This window comes from Bemisia tabaci, chromosome 4 (assembly GCF_918797505.1).
Source record: "Bemisia tabaci chromosome 4, PGI_BMITA_v3".
NCBI classification, from domain to species: Eukaryota; Metazoa; Arthropoda; class Insecta; order Hemiptera; family Aleyrodidae; genus Bemisia; species Bemisia tabaci.
Genome location: NC_092796.1, coordinates 6693174 through 6707389, shown reverse-complemented (window position 1 = coordinate 6707389; position 14216 = coordinate 6693174). Strand labels below are relative to the sequence as shown.

The 14216-nt window shown below is 36.5% G+C and overlaps 1 protein-coding gene across 7 annotated transcripts in view; it reads right to left on the bottom strand.

Moving 5' to 3' along the window:
* Window positions 1-389: 389 nt before the first annotated feature.
* The window catches only part of LOC109037617 (ATP-binding cassette sub-family G member 4), a 157246-nt gene continuing 143419 nt past the window's right edge, over window positions 390-14216 (bottom strand). For all 7 annotated transcript variants that reach the window (XM_019052380.2, XM_019052379.2, XM_072299205.1 and 4 more), the window contains 2 exons: window positions 8942-9097; window positions 390-4767 (listed from right to left, as the gene is read on the bottom strand). In XM_019052380.2, the coding sequence (XP_018907925.2) occupies window positions 4372-4767; window positions 8942-9097 (552 nt within the window). In that variant the 3' untranslated portion in view covers window positions 390-4371. The remainder of the gene's footprint in view (window positions 4768-8941; window positions 9098-14216) is intronic.

Genomic DNA, 14216 nt, shown 5'->3' with positions numbered 1-14216 from the left:
GTCAAAATAGCAACTGAGTAAGCGTGAATTTCGTGCCGGGATTTTTAACAGTGTAAGCGCCGCGCCGGTCGTATATTCTTGACAAAAGTCGAATTTTTCGCAGTGCCACAATAGAGCCTCGTAGAAGAATCTTTTCGTTGATTATTATGAATAGTCAAATCCGCAGGGTCAGTGGCGTGGCGTGGTTTGCAATATATCGATTGATCTGCCATTTAAACCTGTGGAAAAGGATCGATAAACAAGGTGCTCGCAACGAACACTTTAATAATCGATCTTTCACAGAAACTTCGACTGAGAAAAGATAAAAAATCGATCATTCACGCCTCGCCACCGCTCAGGGTAGTTATGTACCTATATACTCATTACTCGATCATTGAATTAGACGCAAGTATAACAAGAACATTTTGATTTATTACATCAATACTAACAATAATTACCATTCGTCAACCATGATAAATACAAGTACCTACATTGTGTTAATACATCGATCAAAGAAGTCTGCGGCTAGTCATAATTAAAAATTATTAAGTTTCGTAAAGTGATGAAAATGTCGAAATTAAAAACCTACGTGGAATACACTGAAAATTAATTGCAAGTTTAACTGCAACAAGCAGAAACTCATTTAAAGACTCTCATGAGATGAGAGTGACTCACGAGTTGGACAAGAAAATATTATACGAGTAAAACCAATTTGTCAGTGCATGGAGTGAATTATTTTTTCTACCCAGGAGGTCGTTTCCTCAGTATTGCGGTATCTGATGGTTCCAATTCAAAATTTTATCAATTATGAGCACATGAAATCTCTGGCACTTGAATTTGATAAAAATTATGCAGCACGAGTTTTTTTTTTGTTTTCGTTTTTTCACACAGGTGTATCTCTTTCATTGAAGCGGAGAGTAGCGTTTATATAATTCGTATTCTAATTGAGAGGCTATTTTTGTGTGCAGAGTTCCCTTTAAAATTAAAGCACAGAAACGGAGAGACCCGAACCACTGGAGAAGAAGACGTAATTCACAGATAAAACATAATTTAATGCTGCCGATGACTTTTGGGATTTTTCGGAAGTACGATCACGGGAAAATGTTTACTAAAATAATAAAATTAAATAAATGGTAGATTGTAACTTTCCGTAAATATAAAAGTATACGATAATATACAAATTTGCATATTTTTTCAAAAGAAATAGTAGGTAGCATTGGTTGTACATATTACTGAGGTGACTGACACGTTAACATCATACATAGTTTTCTAGATTAGTCATTCTATTTATACATTTGTGATGAAAAGTTTCAAGTTGAAAAAATGTAGACTAGGGAATGCAAGAGGCACAAAAAGTAGTATTTCTCAACTTTGAAGTAAATTTCAGAAATAAAATATTTGATTTAGTATGAAGTATTTTGAACAGGATATTGTTATACAAAACGTGAAATTTATGGAATCTTTTAACACGTTTTCTACTGCTGAATAGGTACATAGTTCTTTCTTCTTTTCATAAATTGACTCTTGCAAGTCCAAATATATAGAATATTTTCCCCTCTAAGAAATGGGAAAGGGAATTCAAACTTATGAATAAAAAGGATGAAATCATCCCAAGTTTTAAATAAAAAACAATTTTAAACATTAAAAACCAACACATAATTTCATAAGAAAAGGAAACGTAAAAAAATATTTGACGGATATAAAACGTAACACTTTATATCCTTCCTCTTAATTTGTTACAATCATAAAAAAATACACGTGTATACCTGGGATTATTCATGCATCGACTTGGCAGTTGCATCTGACGAGAGTTAGATGCACTTTTTCTATTGAACCTATTCAATTCAGGTCTATTTCTCATTCGTTTCATTTCGGAACGTTCGCAACTGCGTTCAACTTTACATGAATGGAGACAGGCACTGAAAATAACACAAATTCCTATGAAAGTTAGACAAATTTATTCCGAGTATGAAACGTGGAATGGAAGGCTTTAAATACGAGACAGCACAGTGACGGTCATACCGGAAAAGTTTCACCGTGAGCTATTCAATTCCGATGTATCTGTAAATTAACAGTCTCCAACTGGAGCGGTTTGGTAGTATATGTACAAAAAAGTTGCGATTGGAAATCGACAGAATAAAGAAACAAAAAAACTAAATATATACAAACTCCTACACGTTCTACCTTTCATCAGTCTGATAACTTTTATCTCGAATGAGCTTACATTTTGAGCAAAGGAAAAAGATATGTACTGTGAAAAATATGAGGGAATATTTGAAAACCCGCGAGGATTGAGCGTTTAGCTCGCAGTGGCGTGGCGTGAATTGCGATAGATCGATTGTTATACCATTTAAACCTATGGTAAAGAATCGAATTTTAAGGTGTTCGCTGCGAACACCCTATTTATCGATCCTTTTCCATAGGTTTAAATGGCATAACAATCGATATATCGTAAATCACGCAACGCCACTGTTAGCTCGGTAACTCCACGCAAGGAAGCACCTCTATTTGGTATGAGTCACACACGTGTTTAACGTCAAATGAAGCAGTTTAGTTGACTCGATCATGAAAACGTTAATCTAACGATGTCATATTCCAAGAATATCTCAGAATCATTACGTATTTCATGACTCTAATCCATGGAAGAAAACGAAAAAATGAGAATAAAAAGTAGAGAAAAATCAATTGAAGATTTTCTAAAAGGTAATTTTATGCTTTGCATACGTGTGGTTGTTTCCATAAAATCCATGAACTTGGTCAATTTTCCTCCAGGTAATCGCAGAAAATTTCTGACTTATATTAACCGGAAACATTTTTATGATATAAAATTATCCTGTCATGGTGTATTTCCGTATTTTCCTTAAGATACGGCTTGTGTTATTAGATCTGAAAGATATTCTAAACCGATCTTGATTACATAAAAAACTACTCTATACTCTTGGTAAAATGGATGGAGGTATACAAAAATTCTCATAAAGGTTAGAGTTGAATGACTCCATGGTTAAATATACTAAGATAAAACAACAACAAAATATGAAATAAATTAAAATAAACGCTATAAGTACATATTACAGATGTCAATTGGGCGTCTTCAACGAAGTAATACTTTCAAGATTTAGAATAAAATTATGAAATTTGAATAATTTACAAAACTTAAAAGGACCTTAAATACACCTTAAATATTTTCCTCTTACTTAGCCGTTGAGGTGAATTGATATTAAGACTTCAATTCTCAAGGCACCCCTTGAATTTTGACACGCGGATACATTTAAACATCCTCCTCAATTATATTCATAACCGGCAAATTAACCGTTTGGACATTTTCTACTGTTGAATTTCGGCTACGAAAATATTTAAACAATGATAAATCAATACTGTGGCAAGACTTTACATGAAAATATTGACTAAACGGTCCTAAAATACTACGGAAATACTCAATAAAATAATATGGTCTAAATACTGCCACAACAAATCAATGTCCTCCTTCTAGCACTGGCTCGATATTTACACAATATTGAGCCAATAAATTCAAGAATTTTGCGCAACGTTGACTTGATATTGCCGGAATAATTTTCTCGGTTCAAGTCCCTTTCGAGTCAGTTAAAAAGGATTCTCTTCTTTCTCTTCCGAGGACCGAGTAAATAGAGAGTGTGCTGAGCCACAGATTCTGTTTTTGAGTACATTCAGCAAATGGTGATTTTGTCTCACCATTCCACTCCGTTCCTAATCCTCATAACAGTTCCCTCTCATCTCACCGGGTAGAAAAATTTCCCTATGCCCCTCCTCATGTATTTGCCATAACAGTGTAAAGCTAATTTAATTTGTCCACCTTTCAAGTAGCTCGAAGCGACAAAAGTATTGAAATAAAATTACAATTTTTTACCATGCTATTACAATACTTTAAACCATCCTTTACTCAATAACTGTCGAGTTAAACGATCGAAAAAGCGAGGCCCAGTTGTTTGAAAGTTAGGCAAGTTGCAATGCGAAAAAATTGAAACCTATTTCGATTTTAATAATCAATTCTAGTCAGAGGAGCTCTTTCAATGAGTGCATAGGCTAGACACACAATACTCGGATGCAATAGTATAACTTTACCATATAATTGGAGTTTTTTTTTTCTTGCTGGTTTAATGGCTTCGTGTCTAACACCTTTAGCCAACTTTAGACAATGTTTAGTTGTTCCAGGCTTTTCCAATTTTCAGCGATTAGGGCCGAGAAGAATCTGTTTCAGCAGATCTACTCGTTAATTCTGTGAAAATTAGACGCCACCACCGGGATTCGGACCCGGAACCTATTGACCTAGAGTCAGACGCGCTGACCACTAGGCCAACCTGGCCGGCAATTGGTGTTTGCTGGAAGCTATCTTACTTGGTGTGGAGGAGATTGGTCTTATTTCTTGCGGAGGACCTTGTTGATGATGCGCATGAACTTGGAGGAGAACTCGGTGGTGAGGCGATACCTGAGGGCGGAGAAGGCGGCAATCCTGAAGAGGACGATGAAGACGGAGAGGCTGATCATTTCGTTGGTGCGGTCGATGTCCTCCATCCCGAGGTCCCGGAGAAGGAGCCGCGGGTTCTTGTAGTGGCAGTAAAGCTCGGACTCCTTGCACTCCATCAGCGGCCGGTTCTGGTACAGGGTCACCGAGAGCGCCACCAGGCCGTAGCGGATGAACGAGAGGTTCATGAGGAACTGCATGAACGGCTCGATCACCGAGCCGAAACCCATGCCGTAGACGGCCACCGCCAGCAGGGGGGCCAGGGATGCTGGCGCTACTGCAGCTCCGTTCTGAAACCGAGTTTGAAACTTGTCAAAAAAGCCATCGGGACGACGATATCTTAATATTTAATTTGAAAAATAGAATGAAATTGTGAATCAACCACTGTACTAATTGCGAGGGGCGTTGGTTCATTTGAAAGGTGTTGTTCTCAATGCTTCGGGAAAACTATAAATTATTTTCTGGGGTTCGTCCCGATTTTTAAATCCCTAAAAACTCATAAATTGGATGAGGGGAAGTAGGGGTTTTTTGTTTTTTGTTTTTCGGAAAAGTTTTGTTGCTACGCATCTTACTTTACTATGTGCTGTCTTTTTATCAGCTGTTTTCATTCAACAATCATCATTAAATGATTTTACCTCCAACACTCAACTGCCATCAACTTACATGTTTCTTTTCCCGCGTTTTTTTTACTCTTTGTCATATTATCTCAATAACCTCCAATTTTTTTTTCTCATTTCCAATCAGAACGTTTCACGCTGTTAGTTATATTTCCTTTTCAATGTGTATTAATATGTTTATTGTTTCACGCTATTAGTTATTTTCTTTTCAATGTGTATTAATATGTTTATAACTAATTTCCATTTTCTTTTCATCCTTTTTCTTCTGATTTTTTTTTCTTTAAATTAGTATATGAACTTCGTCAGTTATGATTTTTTTAAAAGAATAATAATTTTTAAACGTCTAATTTTAAACTGGAAAAAGGAAAAAAAACTTCTGAAACAGAAAATACGGAAAACGGAAAGAAGAAAGAACAGGAACAAGGAGAAGAAGAATAAAAAGCGGAAGAATTGGATGAAGATAAAGATAGAACAGAAAATAAAGAAGAAAAAAAGGGAGCAGACAATGAAGAAGAAAAAGAAGAAAAAAAAGAAAAGAAAAAAAGGAGGAACGAAAAAGAGAAGAGTTGAAGGAAAAAATTGGAAAATAGCAGGGCAGAAATCGAAAAAGAAGAAGCAACAATTAAAAGGAAAACAAAGTAAGGTATTTAGAAGATAAAAAAAACCGATACTTAAAACTTAGTTTGAAAACAAAGGTAAAAGCTTAAAAAGAAGTTTGCATGAAGGTTTAAAAATAATTTTAATTTAAAGTTTACAAAATAAACTTACAATTTTTGAAAAAAAATGTTATATTTATTACTTCAAAGAAAAAATTAGGACCAATTCAAAGACAGACCAGAAAATTAAATGAAAGTAAATAAATAAAAAAAAAAAGACATGTGAAAGGGAAAGGTGTACATGAAAAATAAGGGGCTGCGGAGCAGCCCAATAAGCCCCTAGTACAAGTATAAACTGGAAGTATTTATGCTGAAAGGAACTTTGTGCAAATGGAAAGATGGGGTGTGCTCGTGGAAGCTGCATAAGAAACAATGTGGTCAGTGGATACACTGGAAAAAATACACATTGAATCTTAGAGACTCTTAAAAACATAGACAAGAAAAAATACTCTTGATTCAATGAGATTTAAGCTTAAATCAAGAACCAAGCATCTTAATTTGAGCGGATTTCCTTTTGATTTAAGCATAAATCTGATTGAATCAAGAGTCCTTTTTATTGTCAATGTTTTCAGGAGTCTGGACTCTGGATCCAATGTGTTTTTTCCGGTGTATAGTTCCTTTTGAGAAAATGGAAAAACGGGATTTTTAATAAAATCAAAAGGAACTGAGCGCTAGCTCGTGAGCCGTGGGCACGTGACACAATTGCAGTGAACAGGGCTCATGAGTTAAAGACCGCCCTGTCGATCGTCGTAGCTCTCGTTGTTGCCGCTAACGTCACTGGCGCTTTATATGTATTTCCCATTCATTCTTATGGCCAGAGCACCAACGAGCTCACCCCATCTTCCAACTTGCACATAGTTCCATTTAGCATGAATACGTCCAACTATACAAAATGGTGGTGGTCTACTAGAAGGCATCCTACATGAAGCGGACGTTCGATGGGCGGGTGCCGAGTGGAACTACTATGTGTGGCATCCATAATTCAAGAGATGTTTAAGTATTTTAACTGCCCTTGAATGAAATTACGGTGGGGGCTAGAAAGGTGGGAATTTCGTGGCCTTAAATGAGAAATTCTTTTTTTGGGAAATAGAATATGCCTTCATTAAGGAGAGTATGCATTATGCAATCCGCTCTATTCATGCGGTAATTTCCTTCAACGCGGTAACACAGATGATGTGACATTATTAGTACATCGTCACCTTCCAGGCAAAGTATCACAAACGCCATGCGACGTTTAAAAATTTCCGCCGCCATTTTATTTTTTTACAGAGAAATTGTTCAACGAAGCTGTCCGAAAATTTCACTGAATTTTCTTTATGCTGCCGATAAAATTTAGTGAAATTTCCAAACAGATTCAACCAACAATTTCTCAGTAAAGAAATAAAATGGCAGCGGAAATTTTTAAACGTCGCATGGCGCTTCTGATACTTTGCCTGGAAGGTGACGACATAGGGACAAATGAGTAGCAAATTTTCCAAAGCAAAAAATTAAGAGGTAAGTTAAATTCCGCATGCAAGACTAGAGAAACAAAGTTTGTTCATTAAAAAGCAATATATTCTGAAAGCAGTGCGTTTGTACTCATTAGTACTTCCCTTATGCGGACGATATAATTTAACTTCCCTTTGCCAACACAAGAAATACTCAACATTTGTTGCATAGCTCAAACAGAGTTTCTAGACTCTAAACAGTTCGCTGTGATACAAACGCAAAAAATTACGAAGTTTGATCAAAGACCTTCGTAAGTCACTTCTTCAGATTAACTCCTTTTTTTAAAAAAAAAACAAGAAGAAAAAATCCAACATGAGTATGTTGGAAAAGCGTGCCGAATAACTGAAATGTTGGACAAATACCTCTTATTTTCACGTCTTTGCTTTTTGCATCAATTGGTACTTTTTGCTAAATTTGGGAGAAAATATTGATTCATGAACGTTGAATGTAAATTAATTTTAAAGATTCCGTCCAATTATCTTGATTTTAAGCTGATATGCGGCATTTGCGCACGACCGTGATTTGGGCGAACTGCCGTGCATCGAAATCGCGTTCAGTTAATCTCTTTGGATTTCGAACTGTAACTTCTCTCCTATTCGGCCGATTTGTACAAATGAGGCCTCTTTTTATTTGTACTTCAACGGAAAGTAAAGAAAAAACTCGCTAAATAGACGGAAAACAATTTTTGAGAAAATTTGGTGGATCCTGGCATCACGGTGAATGGTTAATCGGTTAATCGCCTCGCCGTCTTTTATTGCCTTGCTCGAAACCGGACACCCAAAGCTATATCGCGAGATAACTGTTGTGGTTTAAGTGGATTTCGGCAGGGGCCATGGTTAGTACATAGTATAATGAGTCACGAGGCTCATCACAGATTGCACTTACAGTGCAAGACGCTCATTGGCTATAGAGTTTTGGCGGGAAAGAAGGTTCTAGAGTTGAGTCCTCCGAGCGTAAGAAAGCTCCTATGAGGTTTCTGTCAAATTGAATAATACGGTTTTGACAGAAAAATGTTCTCAAGGGTTTCCAATTAGCAGTTCATTAGATTTTTTGGTAAAAAACCATCAGGGCTTGACAGTGTAATGGTTCAAAGACAAAGAAACGGGTGCGAGGAAAAAAGTATTTGGACGACCCGTTGAATAGCATTGGTTGATCTGTGTGCTGTACTATGGTACATCCGAGTGATTTCAAAAAGCGAGCCCTACTGGCACGCTTAAAAACCTGCTGTGGAAAAGAACTTGTAAATTGAGATTGACGCTTTAAATAGGGGTCTACATTCCACCCTTTCTACTACCCCTTTGAACCTTTGGAATTTAATGCGGTACTCAAAAGGGGAGGACGATTCTGCGATTTCAAAAAAAGAAAGCCGTATGAGACTTTGAACGTTGCCTAAATTCTCCTCATTAAGTAGAAAAATTTTCTCGACATTATGTTAATTTTATTCATTTTTTCATATAATCACATAAAATAATTCTAGGGGAAAATATCCATGGCAGTTATCAACAATTTTTGTTAATCAAAAATTGAAGTTTTTGTCGAGAGGCCTCATTTTCGGCCGTTTCTGGGGAAAAAATTGTGGACGGGTGGTCTGGAACATCCGGTAATTTGTATCAAAAATAAAAATGTTATCGAAGAAAACATGGCCACATTATAAGTAAAATGCTGAGGATTCGAACTCACATACATGGATGAAAGTAACTCACCGTGCTTTTGAATATCGATCCGATGAGGATACCCATGCCTTCAGACACAAGAGCCATTGCTTGCCCGATGAAAAGGTACCAAATGAAACGATCAGAGTTCCAAGGCTGATCTGACATTAAATACGTAACTACCGAGAACATCGTTCCAAACAGTATCTGAAAAATGTAAGGATAGACATTTCAGCCAATGCAATCAATATGCAAAACGGTACTTATGACAGATCTTTCCCCTCAAGGTAGATATGTCAGTAGTGCAAAAAGAGCTAAGCTGCAACATTTTAGCAGCTTTGCAAGCCTTACAGGTAATTTTATCGAAGATGTTCTGAATTATTTATGTGCATTTACTTGTATTAATTATCATTCTCCACCTGCCTAACGTGTAACTGCCAAACTGCAAAAACGTGTGCCTCGGTTATCGACGTTGCAGAGTTCCTTTTTGACAATATTATTAAAACCACCCGGAAATGAAGACAGAATTTCTCGAGAATCTAATACAATAATTGCTAGCAGAACCATTGCAAAAGTTTAGCTGTTTGTAAAAAAAAAAAAAAAAAAAAAAAAAAAAAAAAAAAAAAGAACAAAAAGTTTGACCAAGTTTTCAACAAAAGTGTCTTAATTTTCCCATCATCGTCTTATTTCGCAGAAAAAAGAGACGATTTTGGTCTCTTCACTGGAATCAAATGGAAGTGGTCGAATTAACTATTCACAGATATATTAGATTCGGAGGCTGCGCCTCCTAGCCCCAGCCCTTAGATTTTTAATATGCATGTGAAGAAAGAGAGATTAGTTGGATTTTACGTACAAAATTGTATTATCTTTTTAGACGACACTAATCCAAAGTGTACAGACATTTCAGGACCATGAGTTGAAAAACGATGACGTCGTGAGTACGAACATTAGAGCCGAACATATTGCTGCCAGCGCGGAACGCGTGCAAGCGCCTACACGACTGTATGGATACTTCACGCATTACGCGTAAGCACCGTGAGGTACGCGCACTCCGTGGTGTACGCGCAATGCGTGAAGTATCCATGCAGTCTTGTAGGCGCTGATGTGGGTTCGAGCTGGCCGCACTGTGCTCGGTTTTAATACTCGAACTCGCGAAGTCAGCTTCTTTCAACTCATGATTTTGAAATTTTTGTACACTCTGCATGGATTATTTTGGTTTAAAAAGATAAGAAAAAATTATCTACTACAGGAGAATATACTGTATGTTTTGGAAATATTAGGGTGATTCCGTGTCAAATTTAATAATTTTTAAAACACAGAATTCTTTCTTTTATATTTCGTGATTTTAACTGTACTTAATCAGTCAATCAATTAATTAACTACGTCCACGGTTAAATGAACAAATTCAATGTTGAGTTAGCACTTTTTTGATGTAAAATCAGCATTTGATACTTGTCGCACATTTTATCAACAGTAAACATGTTACATCAACATTAAAGCTCCTTGAAATTAGCTTGGATCTCAAAGTGCCAAATAGCAGGATTGCCAAACAACCGTTAAACAGCCGAGACTGCCATCAATTTTTCGCTTCGCACTTTTATTTTTATTGCGAATTGCAACCTTGCGTCGGTGTTACTGACCGATGGCAGCGTGGTTCAGCTCATCAATGAGACACACCTAAGCGAGAAGGATGAATCAGCATTTTAAGAAAGGGCCTCGAGTTGCATAAGAAGTCGGGCTAACTAAGGAGCACTTGGGAGTACGCACGTTTCACTTTGAGTAAATTACGTCCGATTTATGGATGATTCAGAACAGGATTTATGTCATTGTTTACGATCTCACAGTCAGCAGCAGCGTTGTATTGTCGTTATATTTTGTCCTCGAATTAATGTGAGAGTGGAGTGGATATGTGACTGGCGACTCTAGAGTAGAATCAAATAAGTTTTGCTCTACCATGTCTCCCGACTTTTTAGCCCTTCAAAATGGAAAAATCTGACCTTTTTTTTTGTTAAAGTTGTTCAAAATTTTACGCTTAATCAGGTCCCAACATCGCTTTAGGCAGTTTTTGCCATTTAATATCAGAATTTTGGCCCTAAACAGCTGAAATGTCCTGTACCGTAGCCTGTCTGCGACTCAAGTGCGCAACTTTAACGCTTCACAACCATCATCTTGCATCTAAATACTTCCACTTCTGCTGTAAATTCACACTCAACTTGTACCTAACTTATTATTTTCAGTTATATTCATCCAAATAAGTGAAAATATTGACCGTCTTTGCGTCAAGCAGCCTTGTCTGCGGAATTCGCGTCCTGTACCGTAGCCCCCTTTTTTCAGCATCATTTCGTCCGTTAGAGTGCAGCACTTATGAACTTTGTTTACTTTTTTTGCGTTATCGTGACTATCACACGCTGATGTCGAGTAGAGGAAAAAAAACCGCAGTGAAACAGTAAATTTTGACAGTTTTTTATGAGTTTCTAGGTTTAACGACCATCTAGGATGTCCTTACCGTGTACCTACCTTTTTAATGCATAAATCACTTCAAACTCTCGAATTTTGGTATATTTTGATACGCTCTGATATCTTAACCTCAAATCCAGAATTTCAACCACATGCGTGAATATGCCCGAGCACCGTTGCCAATAATCACACGATTTGTCCGCACCGTAGCCGTCCGTACCGTAGCCCGTAGCCGTCCGGTACCGTAGCCCGTAGCTCACGCGCGATGCGGCCGGGTCTACGGTAAGTACGAACAAAATGCGAAAGTCATCCAAAAATCGGTGCGCTGTTTGATAGATCATCCCACTTTACTTTATTTTATCTATCACCAAAATTTGGAATTAAAAAAAAGAGAGAGAGACGTATTTTTTTTAGTACGACGCGACTTAGAAGAAGGAGGCTTTTTTTTTTCGATGATTGCATAAGGATCGCCATCTTTTTATTTTTTTCATTTTTTCTTTTAGAACTTTGAGTCCTCTTTTTCGTCTGAAGTTCATAGCAATTTATTCGTTTAATATTTACTCGTTAATATCTAACTTATTTTTTTCTTATCGTCCTTTAAATATTTATTTAAGGTGATTTGTGACCACATTTTCGATAAAGTTACCTTTTTGTTTTCTTTCTTTTTTTGTAAAAGTGCACCTAAAACGTTCTAACGTTGTCAAGCTTGTTTTAAGAACTCAGCTTCTAAGATTTGTCCCTAATTATTTAATGCGTTTACTTTATAACAAAAGCAGTTCATTATTTTTGAAAAACTGATTTACTTACTCTTTTTACCTTTATTGCCTGTAATAATTTATGAAAGTGGCACTTATAAGCTATGCTATAACTTAGCAGTTTATTCCCCAATGAATTTCAGTTCTTTATAATTCGGCCCTTGCATACAGTAATATTTACAAATGCCTCTTCGTCCTTACCGTAGCCCGTTTGTCCGTACCGTAGACCAGTAAAAAATTGTACAATTTGTAGCTTTAAGAAGAGCATACCTGTAGAAATTCTTTAAAAAAGTTGTCTACCACATCTTCTAAGTTAGTTCTAAAGAAATTAATTAAAATTAAGCGTTTAAATACATTTCCTGGCTTTCTTAGGAGAAAAATGATGGCGCAAAATTCTAGAAATCGGACTTTAGAGCAATTTGGGGGCTAAATTTTGAAAGTAAAAACTTTGAAGGGTATTTTGTTTTATTCTTCTACAAGAATATAGCTCAATGAGTGCAAAAAAACTTAAAACGGTATTATTATTGCACGTATTGATGGAAAAACAAGCCTGTTTAGTTGGTCTACGGTACGGACAAAAAATTTAACTTCCAGTGATAAAAGAGGCCAAAAAAATTTTTTGTTGAAAACGAAGATTGACCACTATTAAAATCGACTTTCATAGAGTATGAGGACTTCAGAAAACATGCTGAAGTCTTAAAATAACTAAAGTCACTTTTTTAAAAAACGATGGCTCCAAGAGCAAAACTTATTTGATTCTACTCTCTAATCATTTTCCGATGCGTAAATTTAGGAAAAAGCAGTGGCATTCTCTTAACTCTGATTGTAAGTTTTGTAAGAAGGAACAGCACTATTGGAATTTCACTGAAAAATAATATGCTGTTTTAGCACCTAGGATGTCAAAAATGTGTCTGGTGATCCCAAGATGCTGCCTTTATTGCCCTCGCAGTTAACTTAACATCCTGTGAATGCAAATTTAACTGCGTGGGAAATTAAGGTAGCATCTCAGGATCACTTTTTTGACATCCTAGGTGGTAAAACAGCATACCATTTTTTTCAGTGTTTTTCTGCAATAAGGATGGTTTTCTGCTTATCTTTTGTCCATCCTTTAAAACACCAACCTACACACAAAAATTGAGGCACTGGATGCAAAAAGGGCACTTCTCGGCTGCAGTGTTCCGGAGTCTCATCTAATGTTTCATTCATTGCAAGGAAAGTGAATGCATCCATTTCACTAAAAATTTTACTGAATGTTCCTTATGATTCTACAATTTTCTATGGAAAGAATTCTGGAAAAGTCACGCATTGAATTCTTCTCCACGGCATTAATTCGCAACAGAGATTTGGAAACACCGCAATCGAGAAGTGCTTTTTTCGCATTCAGTGCCTCAATTAATGGGAAAAATGTTGCTCCTGATATAAACTATATAATTATTAATTTTCGTTAAGTATACACTAACGGGCGTGGAAGGGTATATGCACGTTAGGGTGGCCCACAAAAAAATGAATTTCGGAAATTTATAGCCGTAACCCCCTAAATCGGTTACAGCATGTTCAAAAACACGGAAAATGAAATTTGGGGTCAATCGGACATAATTAACCCGACGCGCAGTTGCCATTTATCCAAGCAAAAATAGCGAATTTTTACTGTTGTTCAGTAATTTTTCGCTCCCCAAAAAATAAAGTCGGAGGGGTCTGAAAATTAAAAAGAGGGCAAAATTAGTTCATAAACTACACCCTAGTGAAGTTTTTGACCCCCTCCATGATTTTGACCCCACGTGTAAATTTCACGCATGAAAATAGCGAATTTTTGACTGTTTTTGATGATTTTTCCCTCTCGATAAATTAACGCTACAGATGCCTAAATTGTAATCAGAGTGTGAAATAAGTAGCTTAGATACTCCCAATGCTCCCCTTCTAATAATTTTGACACGCTGCGAAGTTGTCATTTTTCTCAGCAAAATCGTGAATTTCGACTTATTTCAATATCATCTCTCTAGAGCTAAAAAAAAAAAAAAAAAAAAAAACTCAGGAGCCATTGAAAAAGTGCGCTAAAACACGGAGATTATACCATGAGTATCTTTTTTGAAAATTTGGACCCTGTAAAATGTTTT